This window comes from Belonocnema kinseyi, chromosome 6 (genome assembly GCF_010883055.1).
Source record: "Belonocnema kinseyi isolate 2016_QV_RU_SX_M_011 chromosome 6, B_treatae_v1, whole genome shotgun sequence".
NCBI lineage: Eukaryota > Metazoa > Arthropoda > Insecta > Hymenoptera > Cynipidae > Belonocnema > Belonocnema kinseyi.
Window position 1 is genome coordinate 77,539,745 of NC_046662.1, and position 21,701 is coordinate 77,561,445.

Below are 21,701 nucleotides of genomic sequence, written 5' to 3' on the forward strand. Positions count from 1 at the left end.
AATATAGAATTATGTATTGCCATTTTAGCTTTATTTGATATATTTTTACTTCTGATAAGGGGACCTGCTCTACCAATAACTTTCTTACCTTCATTTATTCGTGAAAAAATGTATTATATGTATTCATTCTAAGCAGTGCCATGAACATGTATTGACAAAATACTAGCAGTCAATTATTATGTATTTTTTAAATACCTTTTTTGTTATATCTTTAGATTATAGAAATAGTGGGTGTTACAATTTAAAACATAGTTTGAAAATTATATTTTTGTAATTATAAATTATATTCAGATCATATGCAGTCATATGGTGATGAATGGATGGTCTTTAATACAATTAAATAATTTTTTATCATTTTTAAAATTAACTGCGGCATTTTCGTTCGCCAGCGGTTTACGAGTACTGCCCCAGTACTGAAGTCAGGGCTTCGCAAGCACTGACAGGCCAGTACTGAAAGCATTACACGTCAGTACTGACATAATACTGGCCCAGTACAACCAGCCAGTACTGGAACTCCGATAGGCGGTACTGGGCCAGTACTGGGCCGGTGGTGTATTTCTATCTGGGATACCTTCCGTATTACTCAGAGCGTGACCAGTACCTGCCCAGTACTAATCTGCATTAGCGGCCCAGTGGTGAACTTCAGTGCTGGCCCAGTACAACAGTTCAGTACCTCCCCGATTTTGCAGTTTTGGTTTAGCCAATAGTGAGCCAGTACTAACAGAGGGTACTGCACCAGTACCAAATGTAAGTACTAGCCCAGCACTCATTAAATACTGCAAGTCAGTACAGAACATTGTTATCATTAGGGGTTTTTCCGGTACAAAGCCAGTAGTCCTGCAGTATTCTAACAGTACCGTGCCAGTACCGAACTCCGACCGGCAGTAGGGTAAAGGGGAGCAGTGCCAAGCAGTGGGGCAAATGTGATTTTCCTTATAACATGTCTATTATTTAACAATTTTAGTTCTACTTTCCATCAAATAAATCTATTTCATCAGAGAGATTTTGCTACTTACTAAAATCTTGAAAATTGACGTTGCAAGAGAAAAATTATACAGAAAACAGTTTTTACCACGAAAGAATGGAAGTTTCGCTGACAGAAATATAAACTTTTCAACTCTATTGACAATACTAACCGTATAAAAATTTGAAGTTTTGATAGATAAAATAATATCACACAATCTAATTATATTAATTAGACGTAATTCAAGGCCAAAATATAATATATCTCATAAATAAGTGAGGCTTGGCCAGGGGGGCAAACATGCCGAAAATAATATTGACAAGTGCTTAGGTGAAACCCGTGTCACAAATTTCGTCGATAAATGATCGGCAATGTAGAACAGCAACTTATCTTGCGGGCTACATGGAAGAGACTATTAAACATGGGCATAGGAAACAAAGGACTAGGTATGCCATTGCGGGGGTGATGCAATGAGGGGGGAGGTCCGCCACCTTTTGATGTCCCGCGACAAACATGGCAGCGCCCACATGTTTATATTTTCATGCACAGTTTGTCGGCAAAAATGCTCGTGCGCATAATCAAATGGCCCATCGTAAGATGGGCATCGTAAGATGGCTCTCCCCACTCATGGAATTCTCCCCCCTCCCGTGGATTCAACCCCGCTCGCCCAAATTAGGGTGACATGTTAGTCCCATGTTTCCTATGTCCATGCTATTAAATATTATTATCAATCCGGTCAGTATGTAGTTGTCTTATATTGGTACATTAGAAACATTGCGTAAATTCCGTTTCCGTACATAAAATACCACAGAAGCAAACCATCATATTTTCTTATCTTTAAATGTTTTGATTTTCATAAGACAGAGCATAATCTAAGCAAATTTCAGAACTGCACGGCCCAGCCTTTACACGAAAACTAAAAAAAAAAAAAAAAAAAAAAAAAAAAAAAAAGAGAAATCATTCGCTCGAGAAATATATAATATAATGCAGAACTCGAAATGAGAAAAAACTGGATCAATTAAACATCTTATTAACTTAAAAAAAAACATTGACTGTTAACTCGTTGGCGTTGACCCCTTACCCTACGGGCGTGGTACTGTGCCGGTGGTAAATTTCCCCCTGAGAATCTTGAATTCAATATGAAACGCTTTAAATTCATATGATTCCAATTCGAAATCTATTGCATTTTCAAGAAAATACGTAGTTAAAATTTCAACCAAAATTTTCGCCAAAGAAGTTGAATTTTCAAACCAAAAAATAAATCTCCACCAAAATAGTTGCATTTTCAACCCGAAAAGAGGAAGTTTTAATAAAGAAGAATGCATTTTCTAGTTGAATTTTTAAAAAGATCAAACTTCAAACAAACAGTATATGTAGGGTGAACTTTTAACTAAAAACAGTTGAATTGTCTTATTAAGTTCTACTAATTCTGTTCGCACATATGAGAAAACGGTGCAAAGGGGAAATTTCTTGAAAAGAGGGAAGGAGTATTTTTTTAAAAAAGAAATGCGCAAAATACAGGACAAAGTGTGAACTCTGTAATTAAATTAAAAATTTATTTATTTTAAACGTTCTTTTACTTAAAACTGTCCAAAATTTATGGCTGCTGTAATTTCGAAAAAATTCAACGTTTAAATACAGATTCACACAATTAGAAACTGATTAATTTCAAACGTTATTAGCTTTGAAACCAAATTATTCGCATTTAAACAAAAAGGCCATATGTAAAAAGGTCTTACGGTCCAGGCGCTAAAACAATTTTATTCAATGAGTGAAAAAATATAATTTAACAACTAAAACGCTGAGAAGCCGGGGCAAAACTCGCATACAACTTTGATAGTTTAACTCGCAATGTCTCTCATGCAAGTTAAACAAGTCAAGTGTTAGTTAACTTGACCGCAGAACAATCATTAGTATAGAATGAAGTAGTTTGTAGGAACAAGCAATTATAAAGTTTATGTGATGGAGATCAGGACTAGAACTCAGATTTAAACTGAACACCTCATTAGTTGTTGAAGTATTTTATTTGTGGTACATCAGAGTGGAAAACTTGAAATTCGAGAGCAAATTGAACGTACGGTTCCAAAAACTGACTAACTGGCAAAAAATATTAGTGCAAACAAAACAAAAATTAAAATCCTTTAATAACTTGATAAATATTTCTTGTTACAAATAAAGAACTTTCTTGAATTTGTATCTGAATACTAAGGAAAGAATATATTTTATTGAATGTAAAAAGCCAAAGAATATAAAATCTTGGGTCGAATTACTACGAATATATCTATAAATGTGGATTTTTTTGTTTTTACAGGCAAACACGTTTTGTTAATGGGCGCGGACATTTCGATGTCATGCAATTTTGCATTTCGTAATATTATACACGAACCAGTCTGCGAAGGCGGAAAAGAGTCGAGCAATAATTTAATTTCCCACTGGCCGCTTCTCGCGCTCACCTACGAGGGAATAGGGTAACAATACCGGTCTCCGGCGACACATATCAGAGGTTGGACAATCACGTATATTTTATAGTAAGAATAGTGCAATAAACTATACAATTATGAAAATTGAATAGATGCTTGCATTCTGCATACTTTCTAATAAGGCACAAGATAACAAATTATGTAAACTTTTAATAAAGTTACTGTTTTGAAATGTTTAGAAAGCTGATCCGCCTTTATCGCCATTTTCAGTATGTGTATTATTTCCTGTGTCAGAAAATAAAACATTTTTTTAAGCTATTATTGCAAATAGTGAAGAAAAGTTGCTTGTATATTCGATATTATAAAAATGTAAACATTGTCTAGAAATCGTAACATGTCTAACCAATACTTAGTTACATCAATTTGACTTTTATCCTGTTTTTTTTTTATTTGTCAAACTTTGACAGATGGAGAAAAATGACCGATTGCTTTAGGACGAATTTAGATAAAATCATTTATATTATTGTAAATAGTGAGGAATCTTCTGTTTCAAGAGTGATATAATCATTGTCTTAAAATTCCAACCTTCCTAACCTACTATATAAAATTGAACTTTTCCACCAAATGTTCGCAAAATTTCACTTAATTTACCACTTAAAATCTTGCCCAACCACGGACATTTTCTAAAATTTTTCCAGAAACCCGTTTTTTTCCTCTTAAATTGGAATTCATCTTCAAAATAGTTAGATATTTCTTTAAAGTGCCTATACAACGATTTAAATATAAGGGTCGCGCTATTTTCCCGACTATCGGAATGTTTACCCTACATTTGCGTACGGGGAACATAATATTAAAAACATTGGCTTACGCTCTCGTATGCGATCGAACATTGAGCGTATAACTGACCTGCTGCAGAATGCCATTCAATATTGTACGAGACTATATGCATACATGTGTACACAATTCAAGAGAAGGGGCGTTAATGACAGAGTAATTCGAGTTCAATATCCTTAATCTCGAAAGATCAACACCAATAATACTATACCCTTAGTGGAAGACTAACACATATGGGTGATTCTCTATACAGGCCAAAACCATGTTGGCCTGTGTAATGTACTACGGTCCCGAAACATTTTTGGCAACAAGGCAATAAAAGATAACGTTTTTGGTTCAATAATTTTAGTGTATATTACATTCCGCCATTTTATACTGAATAAGAACCCGTGTGGAAAAATGTCCGGGCAGTCTGGTTACAGATCTGGTCCAGGTCTGGATTTATCTTGACTGTCTCGTCTGGAAGAATTGATCTGGTTCAGATTTGACTTTATCTAGACCGTCTAGTCTGGAAGGTCTGTTCAACATGACTTTCTTTCTTATCATCTTGACAGTCTGGTCTGGTCCAGGCCTGGCGTTGATCAGCGAGACATGAAAAAAATCTAAGTTCGATACAGTAAATTTTTTCTTACATTTCAAAAAGTTACAGAGCCTATAATGACATTTTTTAAACTAAAAAAGTTTATAGTGAAATTTGTGTATCCAAGTCATTAAAACAATCAAGTTTTCCCAAGTAATTGTAATTCATTGCTTGGCCCTCGGCATGCAGACATCTTGCCAGTTGACGTCACAACTTGAAGTATTCTGACAATGCTAGGCTCCGACCTCTCGGAAACAGTGCTAGTTTTTGTCGATCAAGTGTCACAAACTGTCAAAATTTCTTATTTTTTTCCGAATAATATATTAATCCAGCCAAAAGTTAGCTGTAAAATCGGAGGCATAAAATGTACCAAATCTGTATTGAGTTATTAAATAAATAGTAAGTACAAACCTACTTCTTATCTATTGTAAAAGAAAAAGTATTAGAAACTATAATTGAATTTATTGATTTTATTGATGGCAGTATATTTTTGAACCATAATTTGAATTTTTACTGATTATATGAAACATGTATATTATATATTTTTCTAGGAAATCATGTTTTGCTTTTTGAGCGTATCCTCTAAACATGGACGATATGATACTCAACTATAAAACATTAATCGATCAGACATTAACTAGTGGCTGACGAACCATTAACTAGTGGCTGACGAGCCAATAACTCGCGGATGCCCAGCCTATGTCTAGCGGCTGACCAGACGGTCTGGCCTGGATCTAGCCAGAAAAAACGTTACACTTTTGGCCAGGCCCAGGTCAGACCATCTGGTCAGCGGCAGGGCTCGAAACCTGGCATTCTGGTCTGGGCCAGGCCAGCGCCAGAAAACTTTTCCACACGGGAAGCCTTAATTAGAGGAATACAACCCAGATAAAAATATTTTGCATAGTTCATACTTTGTCTGTCTGGGGATAAATGCAACGTGTCAAAATGCTCCAGATGTACCACAAATAACTTTTTATCACACCGTCATCATAAGTGAGATTTTTCGTACTCTGACCGATGTTTAAAATAGCACTTCTTACTCAGAGGGCCTCTAGACCATACAATTTTCAGTTAGGGTACAGCGTACTAAAAACTACCTGTGACTGTGACCTGAGTGGCTTATGTACATTTATAACTGTACTTATTGTTACGATGAGTGCAGTAAGTGCGATGAGCGTAGTGGAGCAGAGTGGATTGGAATTAATTGAAATATATTTCTTCTCGGATTTTTAGAATAGAAGGGAGAGGGGTGGAGTGATGGAGGGAGAGGGTAGATTTGAACGACTACATATATATATACTATATTTAGTATACAGTATAAGTAAATATTAATAGGCTAAGAAACCATTTTTGTGGGCGCATAGAACTATATTTAGACTCATTTTTTTACAAGGAAATTGCCATCTATTCTAACAGCCGGGAAACTTCACGACCAATTTTTATTCCATAAGGCTGGAGAGACTGAGTATAGTAACTACGATGTAGTCATTTCTGGAATATCTGTTTCTAAGATTGTAATACACTAAACTATAGCTTTTAGTCAAGTGTCGGGGTTTGCCTTCAAATGGCCTTGAACTGATTTCGGGGGAGGGGGGATAGAAACGTAAACAGTGAGGGCAGAGGACGGGCTTACTGAAAGCGAGAGTTTGGTGTACTTAGAAAATTATCGAACAATTCTCGTCAGCTTTACTTACAAACTACACAATATTTTTGACCTAAAATTTGTGACAAGAAAAAAAATAGCATCGGTAAGACAGAGACCTACATTCTCGAAATATTAGTGGCAAACCGATCCTAACCTCAAAATAGTGCACACGCATACAATTTTTGTTAGTAGAACAAAATGTTATCATTTTCCATTAAAAAAAGAGTTCGGGGATGCCCGCTATACTATTTTATAGCGGTTGCGGGCCGTTTACACTTTATGCATGCCAGAGTTTTCAAGTGTTTTTGTTGACGTGCGAAAATTTGCTAACTAAAAATAAATATAACATCATCAAAAAACTCAAATATTTCGCGGAATAGTGAGTTCTATTCTAGGCTAGGTAGAAATGTCAAGAAGGTTGGTAAAGTGCTTGACATAGGAGTGCAAGCAATTTTTTTGGAAAAAATATTCTAAACGTAAAGGTAGGGTTACAAAGGTCTGAATTTTCAAGTGTATCATTCTAGGATAGGTGGAAATGTCAGCCGTCAAGAAGGTTAGTAAATGGCACTAACACTGCAATTTCTCAAGTATAGAATGTATTTTCTCAGTTCTGTTCCATTCTTTTGTCGATTGACGACTTTTCTATCACTAAAGAAAAGAAAATATAAAAATTTTCAGGTTAGTGTATCAGATCGGGTACTCTCACCTCAAATGTTGTGCATTTGATTGTATTTCGTGAAATTGAAAGGTCGTCCATCGACAAAAAAATATAACATGACTGAGAAAATGGATTCTACACTTAAGAAATATTACTATTCTAACATTTTTGAGTAACTTTTACGTTTATAATATTTTTTCTAAAAAGTTGTTTGCATTCCCATGATGCCATGCTAAAATTTTCAATTCAAAGTTCCCCACTCTCTTCGGGCTTCTTTTTTTAATTGGCCAGCCACTGGCGTGGCCGTACATCCCGTATAGGGACCGTGGTGGGAGATGACGAAACTGCGCAATTTCGAATTGGGCGGCAGTTAACTGTATGTGACTCGATCTATTTCAAATCAGACTAGGTTATACACTTGAAAAAAAAAAATTTTCAACTGAGAAATGCTTCCAATTGTGAAATTTCCATTGAAATCGTACATATTGTAAGGAAATTCAAAATGAACTAATATATGATCTTACATTACTTCATATTATATCAACTTACACTGGAACCAGGATACATTCCTAGGCGATACAGGTATAATTCGTTCCCTCCCCGCACGCTGCTGCCCAAGCGCCGACGACTGAGCAAGCAAGTTGTAGGTGAATAAGAAGCCCTGTATGCTGTTAAAATAACGCACTGAGAATCATGGAGGGAAATTTCTTAGAAATACTCATTGGCAAAATATATCAAGGTTCCAGTGTATATTTATAGTTGGATATAAATTTCCGATAAAAAAAATCACTGGTCATTTCCCGGACCGTTGAACACCCTTAATATACTTTTCTCCATTTTTATAGAAGTAAATCCATATAGCTGTTTCATGGGCGGCTAATTGCTACTCTAAATGATGATTATCGCTACAATTATCGATTTTAGGTGTTAGCTGATATTGTCGGGCACGAATACCAAAAACATCAGCGAAAACAGCTAATTAGTGTACGAAGAGACCATGCATGTCCTTTCCATACTGTATGGTTACTATCACCCATAATAGGATTACATTTTCTGCTTTCGCGATAATCAGCCAGCTGAAATTTCCTCTACATAAAACTACCTTTTTTGCTCTGATATTATCAGATTGTACTGCGTATACGTCGAGTATCTAAAAACATCTCTGGTCGCGAATGAGCCTTAAAAATCACCTTTGCAGTTTTCTTTTTAAAAAAAAAAGCAGCGATGCAATTGGACTCTCGCATAGCACATTTTCGCGACATGTCAATCTCGTATATTTTTTTGTGGAGCGCGCATTATACACGCGTGATAAAGAGGGAAATTTATTCGATTAAATTCTCCTCTGGCGGTCGAAGTTTGCGTATTCGCAGGATTATTCGAAATTGTGCGAGAAGAAAAATTTACTATCCATGTTATAAAAATTATTTCTAGTTCAAATTACTGCAATTTAATATCTTGAAATGTGATAATTCTGATTGAAAAATTTTATCTTTAGAGGATCATCATGTCATTTCATATTTTGAATATGAAAGCACTTTAAAAAATCTGCCCGCTTCGCGGGCACATTCTCATCGAACGCGGCTCTCTTCGCTCGCAATTTTGAGCGCGCCTAGGGCGCGCGACGGTTGAATCTCGCGCTTCGCGCTCCGATATATATTCTTTATATTTGGAATGCTTGAAAAAAACTTTATCAAAAAGATCTCTTTTAGATGACAGTATTTATATGCGTCTTCATATTCTGAATTGTCTACTTAATTAAGTATAGTAAAAGATTAAGTTTCTCAAAGCTCTGTAGGCTTTGACGTACACATTCTCATCGTGCAACTCGCGCTGCGCGCTCGATTTTTGTTAATTCATCTTTTTTTGTATCTTACATAGTTCGTCCACAAAATGGAATTTTTTATTTTCCATTATTTTTTGTGCAATCAAAATTTGAATTTCCGATTTTTTAAGAAAATCCAAAAATTGGTTATGATAATCTTGTAGGGATTTCGAAAAGAAATGTTTTTCTTCTCTTGCCTTTTTTTCATATCGTGCGTTTTTCGGCTTCAAATTTTGATTTTCGGTTGATTAAAAAAATTTTGAAAACGCTAGAACTCTGAAAATTTTCTTTTTATCAAAAAAGTCATAAGGATAAATTGTTTGTTCTTTTCAATACTATAAATATCCGTACATAGAATTTTCGAATTCAGAAAAAAGTGGTCTTAAAAATTTTCAAAATGCGCCCACTTTTTGAATTTTTATCAAAAATGTCTGGTTAACGAACTCGTCCTTTCTTTTAGGACCTAGAAAAAGTGTGCCAAAGATGGATTTGATTCGTTCATTTTTTCGAGAGTTATCGTGTTTACGGACGGACGGACGGACAGACAGACAGACGCCATAGTGAAAACCTGATTTTCGGATTCAGGGGGTCTCGAAACGTGGAGATCCGTTGAAAAAGTGTGATGTCAAATTTCCGACAATTCTAATACTTTCTCAATCATAAATGATGAGAATGTAAAAAGTATACTACCAATAATAGTGTTTTTACAGAGGATTTGAAGGATAATACAAGTTTGTCATTCCTCGAACAATCACGTTGTGGTGAAATTATGTCCTTGTGTTACTCTGCATTACTCATAGTTTCCTATTTATGTTAGAGTAAGCGAACAATATTACGCAATTTTAGGCAGTGGTGAAGCTAGATGCCGTGCATCCAGAGAACGCATACTTTTCAGAAAAAAGTATATGATAAAGAATATAAAAAAAAGAATTTATTTAATGAAATATATGTGTATAAATCTTTTATTGGCCGCCAGCCAAAGGTTTCGCTTGGTTCTGTCTCGCCCTCTTTTTACTAGCCTATAGATAAAGGCACTAGGCTCATCGATTTGTCCATTCTGGCCATTACTTTCTTGCAATTCATTTCATCCATGCTTTCTTAAGATGCATTGCTTGAAATATTCAGTGAATCTATTAGGAGTGTATCTCGAGGCTAAACACATATTTTATAACTCATAGATTTAAAATGGGGCTAATATTTGCTTTATATTAAGGAATCGTAAAAGATAGACCAAAGTTTCAAAGTTTTTTAAAATATTTTTTTTCTTTTAGTGCACGTATGTTCTGGATGTTGAATTAAGCTATTAAAGTTCCATATTTCAAATGCTCGATTTCGCCAATAATCTGCGGGCAATACGCTTTCTTGTTATTGCTGAAATTACATTTTCATCAAGGACTTTTGTCGCAGAGCTATTTACTTCTGAAATAATTGAAATCCCGAGATCCCAAAGTCTTTAAAGATCAGAATTAGCGATTTAAGATTCCAGATCTCTGTAAGGACCCGATTGATTTTATAAAATCTTTCAAGAATCTTTTCGAGATTCGCGAAATCTCCTGCGAGAGTTAAACTGTTTTAAAAGAATTGAATTATGGGATCTCCGAAATTGTGATTCCAAATCTTTGATTTTTTTTACTGAAGATGCATTTTTTAAATTTAAATGAGAAAAGGCGTGATTGGTATAGTAAATCAAATTGTCAAGTGAAAAGTGTTTCTAATTGTAAAGGTTCAAAATCAAATAATTTCAACAGAAACTAACTTTCAAATGTAAAATATTTCAAATTATGCGCATTTAAAATTAAATTATTTTAATTGAGAAAACTGGTTAGATTTAAGAATTTGTGGATCCAAAAGTTCCAGAATTTTTGACTGCATTCTCATTTCGATAAAAAGGATGAGGACATTTTTATTGTCGAAATTCGATAGGAAGAACTTGTAGTAGATTCCATTAAAGCTGAAACTCGGGTTTACGAGAACGTACGGGAACTAAAGCTACAACCTGGAAGTCAGCGCCTTGGCAAAAATGCGAAAATTTTTGAGCGGATTTTATTTTTTAACTTTATTTATTTTGCAAATACATACAAATCAACTTTATGAATCCCCACTTTACTTTCTGAACATAATAATGTCATCAATATTTTTATAGTGTGAGGTTGAAGATATTTTCTGTTAGAATTTCAGTCAAGTGTTGAAATGTTACGTTACATAAGTTTGCTCAACGGTCGGAATGATTTCTGCACCCAATATACGAATGGTCAATACTATTATAGGGAAAGGCTTTCAATCGAAGAAGCAGAGGTGAATGCTGAATATTGAAATGGAAACCGTACAAAATAATGTTTCGATTTCAAAGCGATTATTTTATGCCAACTCTAGCAAACAAAATAGGAATCCAATAAACCAATGGTAATTATAGTAATAATGATAAATATTGTGATGAAAAGAAACGTTGCAAAGTGCTGTGATCTGCGGCGAGGGTAAAACTGATTATAGCAGGAAACTGACTGTTATGCCTTGGGAGATGCTAAGTGGCAATTAACGATTGCGAACGCACTCGCGGGCGTATTCGAATAAGTTTCAATTATCAAATGTTCACACTCGTCACACACACGTTCAACTTTTGTTCATTCAAAATTATCGACTTTTTCTCATTTAAAAATGCAATTAATTCAGTACACTCTATATCAAGGGCAAACTTTATTTTAATTGCAGTTGTTTTCAACTAAGAGATAATGAATTGAATAAATAATGAATTTCAACATATCTATCACCTGGATGGTTTTTACTTATTCAGCCAAATATGTGGAATCTGTTTTCTATACAATATATTATAATTTGACTTTTTTAATGGCACATTAAAAAAACCAGCTGAAGTATTTTTTTCATTACTTGCAAATCTCTATAAAACCATTTTTATCATCTGACATATTTGAACAGTTGTACCTCAGAATTTTATTACCACCACTAATATCTCAAAAGTTATTGAAGTGAGAAAGCTATGATTATTTATATTATTTGGAGAATCCATTTTTATAGTCTACATCTCATTAACATAATTTAAAGTTGATGCAAAAATAGAAAGGATTAGTTTATTCAAGACGAGTCGATTGACCTACAACATTATTACATTTCAGTGAAGAGAAAGGAAGTTATGATCGTTAATAATGTTTAGGAAATAGTATTGTATAATTAAACTTTTTTCATCAACCTAATTCCATTTATATGCAAGTGCAAAAAAGATTCCTTGATTCAATACAAATCGATTAACCTTATTGTATTGAATATAATTGTATTGAATAATACGGAAGTTATGGTAATTTATACTATTATTATTATATCATTAAGCCATTTCCCTTTCGAGTTGAGCAAGACATAAAATTGTAAATACAAACAAACTGGAAACACCCGAGAAAGAATGCACAGCCGGTTTCACTATTGAAATTGGCAGGAAATATCTTGGCTAATCGAATTAGTATTTTTCATATAATCTTTAGTGGCCTACTTGTCGCTAATGAAGTCTGTAAAATGTCACTAGTAGTTAATAAAGTTTTGACCATTCTAATTCAGAAAGGCAATAAAGCGCATTTTGAAAATTAAAAAAATGTACAACCGCAAAAATTTTGAAAAATCGAAAACAGAACTCTATTTGCCAGATGGCGCATACAAAACCCTGCATGTGTAGAATTTGAAGCCCTTTGATCTATAGTAATTTTAAGATTGTAAAAACCTCTTATCTTTCTCAACTTCGTTCAAACACTCAGAAGTTAATGATTTTAAAACGGAAACAGGCTACGTCACGTTTTCAATTTCACAACTTAACCTTCTTACTGTTTGGCGAGCTGTTTCAATAGAGTTTGCGAATGTTACACCAACACGTTTTTTAATTAAACTTTTGTATTTTTCACGTATTCTCTTTTTATAACATTTTTTAAATTACTATATACAGTCCTAAGTGAATTTATTTACTTGTATCACACTTTCCACAACTGAATTTGAAAATGTCTCAACTAATTGAATTGGTAATTTTCTCCTAATTTTTGGTGGCCCACTTTTCGCAATCGAATCTGTAAAATTTCACTAATATTTTTTGCAAAAGAAAAAAGGCTACACAATTAAAAGAACCTTTGATAGGCAATCGCTTCTTACTTATTTGAGCTGATGATTATTCAAGACAAATCAGTTTTACATAGTTTGATAAATAATTTCAATTTTCTGTAGAAAATCAGGAGAAACGAGAACCTAAATATGCACAATTTATTCATAGTGCAATTGATCCATTATAATTTTGATATTGTAAAAATTGCTTAATTTTCTTAACTTTTTTTAAACAATCAAATGTCAATGTTTCAAAAATTAAAACAAACGTCACATTAATAATTATTTCTCAGTATCGCCGTCTTATTGTTTCAATAGAGTTAAAAATTCTTATTACTTAAACTATTTATCCTTATTCCCCGTGCACGATTGAGAAATAGATTTTTTAAACTTTTGTTATTATCTCTGGCACAAAATAAAACGTGTTACACTCGTGAAATTTTCTTGTACGTCACTGCTCGTGACACCTAAATGAGTGCCGCACTTCCCCCGCAGCTCTCCTCACCAACACTCAGCCGCGCGGCATCAATTCTCGGAAATACTAAATCCAGATTCGACTGTACATTAAAAAATTTCTATGAACAAGAAAAACTTTGACATGAAACATAAAAAAATCATTCATTCTCTTGTAACGTTTGTGTGTAAAACGACACGATGTCTATCTAAGACATCTAATAATTGTAATGTAATCGTATATATTGTCAAGACGTAAAATGTTATGGAGTCGAACACTGCACAACATTGGTAGTTATGTAATTTACTCAGAGATTGATGTGTGCGAATCCTTGCAGTTATTACATGGACTTTGGCAAACTTAACGTTATAAAAAAAGGATATCAATAATAATTTAAAATTTATGGCTTACAGGGGGCGTAAAGTTATAACAAAATAAATTTGGTATAAGGCCGTGAATAAGTAATGACTCTTCGTACAAGAAAATATTACGAGTACAAAATTTTATCTCGTACCAAAGATTAATACTTTTTTTAAATGAACTTTTTTAGTTAATGATGGTGGCTAATAAGAGTTATAAACAATAAATAGAACGTTCTGAAAGTGCAAACAGAGATAATTATACTGTTTACGGTAAAATTAATGTTCTTAAAACAGGTCATCGCGCATAACTTGAAAATTGTGGCTTGTAAGGAAGCATAGAAATTTATGAAAAATATACATATTTTTTATAAGACTGTGAATAAGAAAGGGTTCTTTGTACAAGAAAGGTATAGTTTTTACAAAAGTTACAGACTAAAATGGTTGTTCATTTATACTGTAAATAATTTATTATTGAAACAGAATTACAATGCATATTTTAAATTGCACCACACATTACGAAATGTGGATGAAACAGAGGAAAATTAAAATATCTATGGAGACAAAGGTTGTATGTCGATTCCTAAAGGATTTGTTGCCAGAGATACGGGAAAGCTAAATAAGAATAACAAATGTTTGATACAATCTAACTATTTTATTTCAAGAAAATCAAATTTTAATGCGACAGTATCACACTCACAGATTATTTTTCGGTGAAATTACTATAAAAAATAATTATAATGAATGATCATAAATTAAAGAAATATCAGCTGATGCTGAAGGGAAAAGAAAATTTATTACTAAGTTAAAACACAATAAATATTATCTGAAATAACTTTTATTGTATTACTATATTAAAAAAATCTTATAACAACGAGCATCTAACTTTTTAAGAATGTTGGTTACCTGGTTCGGCACTAAACCCCTTTAATTAGGCATCTTTAGAACTAAATGATTTAACTTCATTAATAATTTTTAGATTCTTTAACAATTCAAATAATTCGCATGAGCATAAATCAGTTACAACATTTTAATATAATAAACAAAATAATAAATGTAAACAAAATATATTTTAATTTCCCATTTAAAAAAAATAACTAAATGCGTAAACTTTGCTTAAAACGTCTGCCGTGTAAAAACTTTATCCAGCATTCTTAAAAAATCTAAAAAATAATGGAATTGGTTAAAACGACTGGGAGTTAAATTTCACAACTTTTTGACAACGGGCCTTTTAACAAAAAAATATATTGGCGACTCATAGGAGAACCCCGAAATCGATTCTCTCGAAAAACCACGTGACTTAAACTGAACCACGTGCTCGACTATAGCGACAGGTTGGAAATCTATAAACAAACGGTCCACGCTACTCATTACTTTTTTCAAAAGTTTCTAAATACAAATTAAAAGAAATAAAGAAAAATGAAAAATAATATTCCATTAATAAATTCACGTCCAACCACTGATTACGAAGTCAAATGGAAACACTGTTGCAACCACCGCAACGTTTAAAACTCAATTTCTGACAGCTCTGACATAACCTCAAATCCGATTACAGACATTAATTATCTCCTAGTAACAGTCCTTCCATCAAAACATTATTTTGCTCACGAATAAATCCCCTCCTATAATTTGAAAACCAAAGCACGAAGCAGTTCGTGCAACCGCTAACTTTCGACACACTAATGTCACTTCGAAGACTAATCTTTATTTACGAGAAAAGAGTAGTCGCAACCGAAAGTTGACGTTTCGTGACGCGAAACTGCAGGAAACAAGAGTAGAGTGATTTCCGAGATAATCTTAATCCCTGAAAGCGAATAATCTTCACCACGTGCTGCTCGAGGCGTTTAACGTCAGCTTTTGGGGGACCAAGTGCTCAAAGCAATCGTTATCACCACCACTACCTGTCACTGGAAACGTAAACAAAGGCGAGAGTGTGAACACGTGACACCTCAATATGCTCTTTGAAGATACAAAACACCTTGACAGACGGACATGCTCTTTTGCCAATCTAATTCATTACTGACATTTCGAGTTAATTGTAATATTTGAACGTTTTCGCCATTATTGTGTTCATTTTCTAACTTTAAAAAATTACTTTTTGATATTACATCTCAATGAAGTCGAACGAAACAGCGAAAGGATCGAGGCAGACGAAGAGCCAAGATGAAAGGAGTCAGAAAACTTTAAGGGAAAAAGAGGGAAGATTGGTGCCGGCGTGTCTGACACTCAGTGTAGAGAAAAGAGGTTAGAATCGCCTTTTGCGAAAAGACTCACCTCGTGAACTCGTGGATGCTGATGATTACAATGTCTATGTTCAAACATACCATACACTATGTCTACACCACACACAATCGCGAGAAAAACGAAGGGCAATGTCGTCGCGGTGCCGCATTGCATCTTCAACCGAACTCTCACCACCATTGCAACACTCTACCTTCTAAAGCATAACATAAACTGGTGAATTTTCAGAGACTCGCGCTTATATATAGATACGCGCCATCTTGCGGCCATGTGAAGAACTATCACCCGGTGAGCTTCGAATCTTCGATTTTTTAGACAAATTACCTGGGATATTAACGACAATTAGACGACAGGAATACAGTACGTTTTTTGACATATGTGCTGGTGAAAAATGAAGGTACTAATTAAAGCTAATTTTGAGATTAAGTGAAGTTTTCAGATTATGAAAATCAATAATTGGTGCGAAATCTTGTTCTGGTAGAATGCCAATTTTGAATTTGCATAATTGATGCATTCGAATGTTTTCGAAACCGTTATATGCGCAACAGTGATACGTTATAATTTTCAGGTGACAGTAACTTTTTCTAGAAAATCAATGCGTTGGTCTCTACAAGTTAGTTAATAAACAGTTCCAGAACAGTTCCAATTTGCAATTCTGAAAAAAATACGTAACTTAGTTGCAACAATGTAACGTAACTTTTAGAAATAAAAAAGATTTGACTGGAAAAATGAATTGAAAGTGCACATTTCTTTTTATAATAATTATAAATGAATAATATTTTTGGGGCAGCTGCACAATTTAATTTACAAAATTTCCTGCCTTTTCCGTGACTAATTTTTTATTTTTCCTGACCATTAATATGTTAAGACGAGAATTCTATTAATGTAATATGTTTAAAATATAGAATCTTTTGCAGATGGAATAAAACAATCTCAAATTTAAATATACGTTAAATATTTTTATTTGATTATTCCCAGAACTGCCATATCAGCCTCCATTGATGTCAGTAAAATTGGAGTGAATTCAAAGTAATTTAAGGAAAATGAGACGAATTCGATGAAGTTCATAAAATTTCAAACTGAAAACTCTAAATTGAATTGGGTAATATTTAGCAGCGTAGCCAGGCGGTGGGCTTGGGCCTCAAGCCCCCCCCCCACCCCTGAAACTAATTTTTTTTATTATTCAATTCCCTTTTCCCCTACTCTTTGCCTAAACATGAACCTGAAGCCCCTCCGAAAAAAAATCGAACCCCCTCCAGAAAAAAGTCCTGGCTACGCCGCTGGTAAAATTCAACAGTATTTGATAAAATGCCTGAGAAATCAAGATGAGTTTGAATTCCAAATGAATTCAACTAAATTTCAAAGACTATTTGAAAATTCCTTGGCAACTTACAAAATTCCTTGAAATCATTGCAATCTTCGAAAATCTTATATAATATTTTGGAATCTTTAAAAAATATGTAGTTTAAATATATAAAACTCCATAAAAAAATTTTTCTTTAAATTTCTTCAAATAATTCAAATCCTGAGAAATTATTTGAAAACTTGTGAATCTCTTGAATCCTCGGAAACCTTGGAATCTTTGAAGATACCCGAAAGCATTTAGAATTCCGGGAAATATTTTGAAATCCCTTGAGTCTTTGAAAACCCTTTTCAAATACCCTAAAACCTATAGGATATATTCTAAGATATTTCAAATCCTTGAAAACCTTGTTCTATTTTTGGAAGGTTAAAAAGCACTTCAAAATCTTCCAAATGCTTTGGAATATGGAAAGGGGGGGGGGGGCAGCGCCAACCAGTGGGGCAAAGGTGATTTTCCTTATAGCATGGCTACTATTTAACAATTTCAGACCTACTTTGCATCATATAAATCTATTTCATCAGAGAGACAGTGTTACTTATTAAAATCTTGAAAATTGACGTTGCAAAATAAAAACTATACAGAAAACAGTTTTTACCATGAAAGAATGGACGTTTCGCTGACAGAAATATAAATTTTTTAACTTTAATGACAATACTTACAGTATCAAAAATTGATATTTTGACAGATAAAACAATATCACACAATCTAATTATGATAATTAGACGTAATTCAAGTCCAAAATATATAAAATCTCATCAATAAGTGAGAGGCCATTTGATTATGCGCACGAGCATTTTTGCCGACAATCTGTGCATGAAAATATAAACATGTGGGCGCTGCCATGTTTGTCGCGGGACATCAAAAGGTGGCGGACCTCCCCCCTCATGGCATCACCCCCGCAATGGCATACCTAGTCCCTTGTTTCCTATGTCCATGCCTATGCCATGATTATTATCAATCCGGTCGGTATGCAGTTTTCTTGTATTGGTACGGTAGAAATATTGCGCAAAGTCCGTTTCTAGTGGAATGTCAATGAATAAGAGGTTATATTACAGCTATCTCTGTTTTTATTAAAAATAACTTATTCTTCTTGTTGAATATCTTTATAAAGGTAATTTTTCCAGCACATAAAATACCACAGAAGCAAACCATCATATTTTCTTATCTTTAAATGTTTTGATTTTCATAAGAAGCTGCAGACGGCTTTGCCCTCAGGTGAGGGGCAAAGCCGATGAAATACAGCATGTTAGAAATAATTAAATTACCAAATCATTGTTTTTTTGATGTGATTAATACTTATAGAAATATAATATAATGTAGAACTCGAAATGAGAAAAAACTGGATCAATTAAACATCTTATTAACTTAAAAAAAAAAAACATTGACTGTTAACTCGTTGGCGTTGCCCCCCTTACCCTACGCTACCTTCGAATCATTAAAATATATATATTATGAATCAATGGGACTCTTTTAAAATCTCTTAAAACCTAATAGGTTCTATATAAAGTATCGTTTAATATCTTCTGAAATTCTTTAAAACCCTATGCAAATTTCTTTAAAACCCTTTAAATTATTCAAATCCTTGGAAAATCCTTGAAAATTTTTTAATCTCTTGAATCTTTGGAAGCCTTCAAATTTGTTGGAATAGCTTCAATTTATCAAAATATATTTCAAAAATTCATTGCGTTTTTTTAAATATCTTAGAACCTTATACGTCTTGTAAAATCGTTACATATCTTCAAAAATTCTTAAAAATCACATCAACATTTTTTTTAATACCTTAAGGCCACGTGATACTTAGATAATTGTCGATTTTACCAGTTTTAGGTTCCCCTGGCTTTTTTTCTAGAATAATAAATATTTTGTCTTAAAAATTTGGGAAATAATAGCGAACATGCTAACGGACGTCCTAACACACTTTTTTTGTAGGCTAATTCAAAAAAGTTTTAATTTAGCAAAATGTGATTAATTTGCATCGCGCTTAGGAAATAGTCTCGATTTTTTCAGTGTTCGATTCCCCCGGCTTTTTTCCTAGGATAAAAAATATTTTGCTTTCAAAATCTGGAAAATGATAGCGAACATGCTGAAAACTTTGGACTTACAAATAAACATAATAACTAATCTCCTGGAACTAACCTTTTTTGTGGGCAATCAAAATAGTTTATTTCATAAATAATTTTCAGATTATCGGAAAGACAGAGATGAAAAACGACGTAACCTCAAAATAATGCATATGCATAAAATTTCTATTTAGCACAATAAATTTTTTTTCTTATTATCCCTCAAAAAAGAGTCCGGGGACGTCCGTTATGATATGTTATAGCATCTCCGAATTTAGTTTTGAAAAATTTTCATTTTGGTGGAAAAAAGCCGGGGAAACTGTAAGTATCACATGCCTTTACAATAATTCAAATCCTTAAAAAGATTTTAACCTCTTAAGTCATTGAAAGCCTTAGAATTTTTAAGACCCCCTAAAATATTTTGAATCTTTAAAAATCTCTTGCAACCCCTTAAAACTTTTTAAACGTTTTTTAAATTCCTTGAAAGTTTTGAAAATAACCTGAAATCTTTCAAAAGATTTCAGGACCATTCAGAAATAAGTGTGAACTTGAATTCAAAATTGATTAACTCGCGGGTTAACCTATTGAAAGAAAAATGGCTAACGTCATTTTTTATTTACACAAATGAATATAGTAACTTTATCTAAAAAAGGACTAAAAATTGATTTGGAAAAAGGTATATGTGTCAAAAATCAGATCGTTTTTTACTAATTTTTCAAAAAAATGGCAAGTTAAATATTCAATGCCTGAAATTGTTAAAATAATTCCTTTATGATACCATTTGTTAAGCAAATAAGTATATTTGAAGATAATTTACTTATTTTCAAAACTATAACTTTAGAGCTGTACGGAATCCCCCCTCCCCAAGCCATGATTTTTTAAAATTCAAAAATTTTTTTAAAATTGGTAAGAAGCGACAGTAAGAAAAATTGTAATTACAAAATTATACTTTTTCTTTAGGCTTTAAATTTTTTCTTAAAAAATACCGGATCTTCTTTCATTATACATGACTGACACTATTATTCCATTTCTTGAAATCACAAAAAAGCTTCTTCCAGACCTGATTTTTAGCGACTTTCCCTCACCTGCGGTCAAAAATAATTTATATTAACGAAATCTTAAAATCAATTTGTCATTAAATACAATTGAACATTGGAAAATTAATTAAATATACCTATAATTATCATGTTCATCATTGATCTTTCCTTACATGCTAAAATATTTAAATATTGCCTACATTTGCAAAATAACACATTTTTAATCAATTTCCAAGTCATAAATGCATCTCGTAAGACAGAAGTTTTTTTCACCTTATTAAGTACGTAATAAGCGTTTTTTTTTCTAAAACGGTTTATTGAGGGGTCCTGATGAAAAATCCAAATTTTCAAAAAATTACTGAAACATGTCCCGGAAATAGTGTTAAAAAATTTCAAAAAATCGTATGTGTGTAGACTGACTCGCCTCATTGCGTTTTAAAGTAAAATTTTAAACCGCAAAATTAAACTCGAGTAAAAAATTTGAAAAAGCTAAAAAATAGAACCTTCTATCTTTTATAATCACCGATTTATGACTCAAGAATCTCAAATTTTGTGAAAACTGAGACTAAAAGCTTTAATTCTGTACCTATTAATTCTACGAAAAAATGTTGTAGATTTTAATTAAAGTAGATGCAATTTCGAGTAATTTTGAAAAAAAAATCTGACCTCATCGCAAGCGCATGCTACTCCCGCGCCGGGCGCGCGGCTCGCTTCCCTCGCAAGTTTAAGCGCGCCGAAGGCACGCCACTGTTAGTTCTCGCGCTTCGTGCTCGATAATGTATTTACCTCGCGCTACGTGCTCAGTCTTTGCATATTCATTAGAGATCCTCAAGGGAGAGTTGAGACACGGGTTACTCAAAATCTGATTGGCGCCGCTGTACCGGAACTAGTTGAACTTTTATGAGTTTTGATTGGCATGAGTTGGCGCTATCTTAAAATCATAATTTTATTTTTAAGAGGATTTAATACAGAATAGAGGCAACATTCAAACCAGAACATTATTAATTATTGAGAAGGTTAACTTATTAAAGTTAGGGGAAACTAATATTGACTTTGAAACACATATACTTCAAAATTTTCATAAACAAAAGAAATGATACAAAATAAAACTGTTCAAACTTTTCGCGTCCCATGAAAATATCAAAGTTCCGGTACAGCGGCGACTATTGGAG

The 21,701-nt window shown here is 33.3% G+C and overlaps 1 protein-coding gene across 2 annotated transcripts in view; it reads right to left on the reverse strand.

Moving 5' to 3' along the window:
• LOC117174149 (leishmanolysin-like peptidase) overlaps positions 1–16,259 on the reverse strand; it is a 680,179-nt gene extending 663,920 nt beyond the window's left edge. For both annotated transcript variants that reach the window (XM_033362964.1, XM_033362962.1), the window contains exon 1: positions 16,103–16,259. In XM_033362964.1, coding sequence (XP_033218855.1) covers positions 16,103–16,249 — 147 coding nt within the window. In that variant the 5' untranslated portion in view covers positions 16,250–16,259. The remainder of the gene's footprint in view (positions 1–16,102) is intronic.
• Positions 16,260–21,701: the final 5,442 nt, after the last annotated feature.